The sequence below is a fragment of the Hylobates moloch genome, unplaced genomic scaffold (assembly GCF_009828535.3).
Source record: "Hylobates moloch isolate HMO894 unplaced genomic scaffold, HMol_V3 SCAFFOLD_21, whole genome shotgun sequence".
In the NCBI taxonomy this organism is placed as follows: Eukaryota; Metazoa; Chordata; class Mammalia; order Primates; family Hylobatidae; genus Hylobates; species Hylobates moloch.
Genome location: NW_026652296.1, coordinates 32,227,997 through 32,233,996, shown reverse-complemented (window position 1 = coordinate 32,233,996; position 6,000 = coordinate 32,227,997). Strand labels below are relative to the sequence as shown.

The 6,000-nt window shown below is 56.0% G+C and overlaps 1 protein-coding gene across 4 annotated transcripts in view; it reads right to left on the bottom strand.

Moving 5' to 3' along the window:
• Window positions 1-1,100: 1,100 nt before the first annotated feature.
• Window positions 1,101-6,000, bottom strand: part of EBF4 (EBF family member 4) — a 68,278-nt gene continuing 63,378 nt past the window's right edge. For 2 of the 4 annotated variants that reach the window (XM_032142726.2, XM_032754028.2), the window contains 3 exons: window positions 5,383-5,580; window positions 2,225-2,300; window positions 1,122-1,941 (listed from right to left, as the gene is read on the bottom strand). In XM_032142726.2, coding sequence (XP_031998617.2) covers window positions 2,230-2,300; window positions 5,383-5,580 — 269 coding nt within the window. In that variant the 3' untranslated portion in view covers window positions 1,122-1,941; window positions 2,225-2,229. Of the gene's footprint in view, window positions 1,942-2,224; window positions 2,301-5,382; window positions 5,581-6,000 lie in introns of all 4 variants that reach the window. The other 2 variants (XM_032142725.2, XR_004246013.2) reach the window with 2 other exon arrangements.

Here is a 6,000-nt window from a genome sequence, read left to right as displayed (position 1 = left end):
CTGACCCATCCTGGGAACCAGAGTGTGACCACTATCCAGTTATCACCTGTGTCCAGTGCAGATTAGAATTTTGCAGGGCCTCAGCTGGGAGGGCCCTGGGCAATGGGAGCTGCTCAGAGCCAAATAAAGCAGGGCGTGGGCAGGCAGGCTTTGGTGCTCTGAGCAGGAGGCCACACAAGCACTGAGAATGGGACAGGATGACCAGAAGGCAGCATGACCTCTTGCCGTGTGTCCAGGAGAGATGAATCCCAGGCGCTGGCCAAGAACACCAGAGAAAGAAGTAGAGGCCTCTGAAAGACAGGACCAGCCCATCTGCCCTGGCAAGTGTGCCTGTCCAGAAGGCTGCATTTGCAGGTCATGGACGCATGGGTTGAAAGGGCCAGGGTGTCCAGAGGCCAGAGCCCAGAAGCAGGGCCAGGAAGAGAAAGAGGAAAGCCTGAGGCTTGGGGCTAGACACGGGGCTCACTGGATCGTGGGTCAAAAAGGTGGCTTTCAGGGTCGGACAGCCAGACCATCATCCAGGGGACATATCTCTGGGGGACAACTGGGACTCATCCTAGAGGGGTGGGTGGTGGAGTGAATGGGCACAGGAATCTTGCCTCCTTACCCTCCTTCCACCCAAACTCTGAGGCAGGTGAGCCATAAGGTGCCTAGGCCTGGGGGTGGGGGCGGTGGGATGGGATTGGGGTGTGGCTCAGATAAACCGCCCTGGGAGCCACAAGCTGCCCCACCCAGCCCAGGCGTGGCCCTGAAGCCTCTATGTTGAACTGGATCCAATTTCTGAGCCTCTGTACATCTGGGTCATATTTGGTTTGGTCTCTCCTGGTTCTCAGCAATGTCCTGACAACCACCACTTTGATCTTGACTAGAGAGCTGGGCAGCTGAGTCCTCAGTGGCCCTATTATGCTCCCAGGCAGAGCTCAGGCCTGCTAGCCTGCTCCCTCTCCCCCAACAGTCCCCAAGAACAGACGTGGGGCAGGGAATACTTGCTTAGTCGAACTCTGGGGCTGTTTAAAAAGCCCAAGGCGCAAGAGGGCTCCCCGGGGGCAGGGTTTGGAGCCTCCCCTAGAGCTGCTGAACTGCTGCTAAGAAAAGCAAACTCACACCAAGGAGGCAGGTGAGAGGCCGGGCGGGCACCACCTGCATCTGGTTTATTGTTCTGTTTTCTCCAAACTTAGCAGAGCAGAATGTGAGGCCACCTGGGGGGCGGCTGGGCCCGCTGCATGGGGCCAGCCAGAGTCATTGTGAGTGTGTGGGGCCAGAGTACATGAGACATCCACTGGGGGAAGACCCCAAATACAGGAGGCCTGGCACCCCCTCTTCTGCCTCCTCCATGCCCAAGGCCCCCACAGGGAGGCATGATGTGGCAGGCATGAGAGTGCAGGTCTCAAAGGAAGTGGGGGCAGCTGCGGGGCCAAGCAGCTGTTGGAAGCTCCACGGGAGCCTGGGCAGGCCTCCCGAGGCTGCGGGGCGCCACCCTTTTGCTGTAGAGAAGTTGGGATGCTGGGCCAGTTGAGATGGGTCAGATGCAAACAGGACCTTTTCAGGTCACTTCTCCCTGAGCTGTCCTCTTTCCCACGGTCCCCATCCCATGCTCCCCTCACTCGACATCCCTGATCTGCACAAGATCCATTTCTTTCAGAGGAACCAAGACCCAGACATTGAGGCCCAGAATCCCAGCACCTCCCTGGGACGCTCTCCTGCCAAGAGCATCTGCACAGTGCTGGGGTTTCTGACCACCCCAAGACAGGGAGGCGAGAGAAGCCTGTGGGGCTGCTAGCGGGGAGGCTTGAGCATGGGGTGAAGGCCTCTCCCCATTCAGCTCACGGGTTGAGGTCTGCCCATGGCCCTGGCCTTGCATCTGTCTGTGCCACCATCCAGGGTGTGGCTGTGAATCCCAGAGGGACCTCCAGTCCGGGCTCCATGGGAACAGCTGCAGACCTGGTGGGGCGAGAGAGGGAGAGAAGAAGGTCGGGGAGGAAGGCTGGCTGCCAGGGGACAGGAAGCCACTTCTCTCTACCTGGTCAGCTTGGGTTACTGGGGTGGGCTATGTACCTCAGAAAGCTGTCTAGATGGGCCCTGGGGAGGAAGACTTGGACCCCAGATCCCCATCCCTGCGGGGCTGCTAGCGGGGAGGCTTGAGCACAGGATGAAGGCCTTTAGAGAGCAAGCCCATCTCAGGGCCAGGTGGGGCGGGGGAGGCCAGACCCAGTCAGAGACCTACCGTAATTAGGAGTACGCTAGGCCCTGAAGCCCCCGGGCTGGAGAGTGGAACTTGTCAGAATCCTCAAAAGACTGGTCTGCAGTAATCAAGGAGAAAGGAGCCATAAGCCATGCGCCACCTGGGGAGCCACCTGCCTGTCACTCTCTGGGCTGGAGACAGCAGGCAGGGGATATAGCACTTTCTGAAGGCAGTCAGCCATCCCTAGCCCTGGCCCGCGGCAGCACTGCAGATCAGGGGTGAGGGGTGCCTCTCAGATGCTCAGGGGATGCAGCCCATGCTCTTGCTCCCTACCTCCCTCAAGAGAGAGATGACCCCAGGCTCCTTCTCCCAGGGTGGCCTCCTTCAGAGGGCCCATCTGCTTCCTCAAGCACATGGCCATGTACCAGGGCAGAAAAGGAAAGAGGCCAGCCTCCAGGAGTACTGATTGACATACCCACAGCAGCATCCTGTCTGCCTCCCACACCTATGAAATTCGTCACTTCACCACTCCCCACCCCTGCCTGACTCCCCCCCATGGTTCTCTTTGCTGGCAGGAGAAATCAGTGACCCTCTGTTCTCTCCATCCCTCACATTCTAAGCTCCAAACACACCTAAGAAAAATTATCCAAAACTTGGAAATAAGGCCAAAAAAGTGACTGTGTATCCTTTCAAAGTCACCCTAGAGCATTATCAAATAAGCCAACCTTAAGAGTCATCTTATTCTGGGGCATGTGACGTCTTTTGATTTCATGCTACTGGCTAGGGCCCAGGCTTTGCTCAGTTTAATGGATGTTCACTTGGAGGAGGCTGAGAAATGGCGGATGACTTCTCATTGGTAGAAAAGACAATCCCCAGAGGAAGGTTACAAGTTTATTGCTCTGTAGAAGCAGTTTGCAGCCAGCAATCTTATTTCAGCCCTCCTTGTTTTACTGGCTTCAGTCTGTCACTGTCTCCTTTAAGCCACTCTGTCATCCTGTTAGCTCCCTCACTGATGAGTTAAATAAATCTTTGGCCTATATTTGTATGTTATTTGTTTGTTTGTTTGTTTATTTATTTATTTATTGAGACAGAGTCTTGCTCTGTTGTCCAGGCTAGACAGACTGGAGTGCAATGGCGCAATCTCAGCTCACTGCAGCCTTGACCTCCCAGGCTCAAGTGATCCTCCCACCTCAGCCTCCCGAGTAGCTGGGACTACAGGCATGGGCCACCACACCCAGCTCATTTTTGTATTTTTTTTAGAGACGAGGTTTTGCCATGTTGCCCAGACTGGTCTTGAACTCCTGATCTCAAGCGATCTGCCCACCTCAGCCTGCCAAAGTGCTAGGATTACACATGTGAGCCACTGCACCTGGCCATGTTATGTTCTTAATGTTTTGAATGTGGGCCCCAAATCTCTGCCTTCCCACCCACACATCTTCAGCCCGAGGTCTACTCTATCTAGGGCATTCCTCACCCACTAAGAACCCCTGCCTTCTTCTTCAAACCCTGCTTGGGCAAGTCCTTCCCTGAAGATGGGCTACCCCTGGATGGGTCACCAAGCAGCCCCCTTGCCCGCCTGCCCTTCCTGGCACAAAAGTCTGTTATTATTTGAGTCACCATCACAGGCCTGTCTGAACTGTGCAGAGGAGGATCCCATTCTGTGTGCAGGGCAGGGCATCAGCACAGTTCTCAGAAGTTTCCGGGCTGCACCTAGTTGCTCTGACTGCCCCCAGAGCAGCTGATTCTGCAGGACGCTGCGGACATGTATCATCCTCATTGTTCTCCCAGGCCCTGAGGTTTCGCACCCTCTTTCCGGCGTCCCTGGACTCTCATACAGGGACCCTGGAGCACAGAGGCTCCGTAGAGCATTATCCACAGCCCCCTCCCCTGCCTCAGCCTGGAGGCTGCCCCACTTGCCCCTGCCTTGGATTTGGAGATGGCTCTGGGGCCCAGGCCATTGGCCTTGCTCTTGTGACAGGCATCCCAGCCTGATCAGCCCCCACATCAGGCTGAGGAAACCATGAGGGTGTCTCTTCCTGCATCTCAAGGTCATTCCCCAGGAACTAATCTCAAGATGCTGTTAGAAAAATACATTTTTGTGCTCAAATAAATTTGCATCTCCTGTTTCCTAGAAGGTTCACAATGTACCCTGGCACATGAAAGGCTCTGACAAATTCTTCAGTAGCCACTTACGTAATTTCAACACTGATTCTTTCCTAATGCTCTGTTGCTCTGACCCATTATTGTCTTGGGGAATACGCGATAGGACATGCTCTAACCCAGCCTCTTCCAGATCAGTGACCCACAAACTGCACTGCAGCCTTCTGTGTGGGTGTGAACGGTGCCCTTCTGACTCATATATTCATTCAATAATTCGACTATTTATTAAGCACCTGCTGCGTGCCAGATTGAGTCCTAGGGGATCCCGTGGAAGCATCCCTTAGCCAGATAAGAAAAACACCTGTAAGCCTCTTAGGGAAGACACTGGCCCCGGCCCCCACCATCCCCATCAACAAGGACCTGTTCTGTCCCACCCACATCCTGTTGCCTCCTCCTTTTCCACAGCCGGTCCCTTCCTCTGTCCTCCCAGTGAGTTTCCAATCACCACGTGAATAGGAAAGGCTCTGCTGGTTCAAAGGTTCTGCTGCACGTGGGTAAAGTGAGAGAACAGCCATTTCACGAATGGGATGTGGGAAGATGACTTGGTCTCAAGTCCTAATCTGTAAAATGTGGGGAGGGAAGCTGGGCTAAGCCTCTTCTAAGGTCAGTCCCCTTCCATCGTCAGCGACCCAGTCCCTCACAGTGGTGTGTGCTACCCTCTGGTGGACACAGGGAGGCACAGGTACAGGCGTGCAGCCCACCAGCTCCGAGGGTCTTTGCTCTGGGCTCAGCTGGATGGGGATGGCATGTTGGGGTAGTTTCTAGACCCCATCAACTGTGATTTGAGTCTCTTCTCCTTGGCCAAGTGGTCAACTGAGAGCATTCAGAATGGTGACCATCCCAGGCTGGGAGACCAGGGGAGTGGGGGCCAGAGGGACCTCCCTGGACCCCAGCAGAGCTCCCTGCTCTCCGTCCTCCAAGAAGAGCGGGTTAGCCAGCATGAGGCACTGGTGAGATGCGGATGGAGCAGGCCCCTCTAGCCCAGCTGCTCCACAAGGGCCCTTCCTTCCTGCCGCAGTGAGGCAGGGTGGAGCACTCACCTGGAAGCCCCTCTCCATGGGCTCTGGGGCAGGCCTGGGGTGGGGAGCTCGGGGGGCGCAGCACGGGGGCGAAGGCGCTCCTCTGTTTGACGGCGGAGATCATGTTGACAGGCGAGAAGGAGAAGACGCTGGTGGTGGGGGCAGCGGCCGGGAGGGACATGGAGGAGGCAGCCGCCAGCGGGGGGCTAGAGGGCATGACTCCGGGGCGGGGCGGGGAGGGGCAGGCGCAGCAGGGAAGGTGGTGGGAGACACAACAGGGAGACAGCACCAGAGTGAGCTTTGCTGGGGCCCCACGTGGGCTGCTGACCCAGGTACCAGGCTCAGACCTCACTGGGAGCTGTGAGGGTCCTGGGCCAGCCCTGACCTCTCAAGGGTTCTGGAGACCTTTTCTCGGGGCTGGGGATGACAGGGCCAGATGAGGTAAAGACAAAAGCAAAACCAGAACATTCAAAAAAACCAAACCAAACTCAAAAATGAGATGAGCAACAGCTGGACTACTTCAGGATTTCTGCTGAAAACCCCTGGGATTCTGAGATGCTAGGAAACGTTTATGAGCCTTGCTTGGGGTGCCAAGGCTATAGTCATAGTTCAGGGGTCACAGAAGAGCTGGAGCAAGTA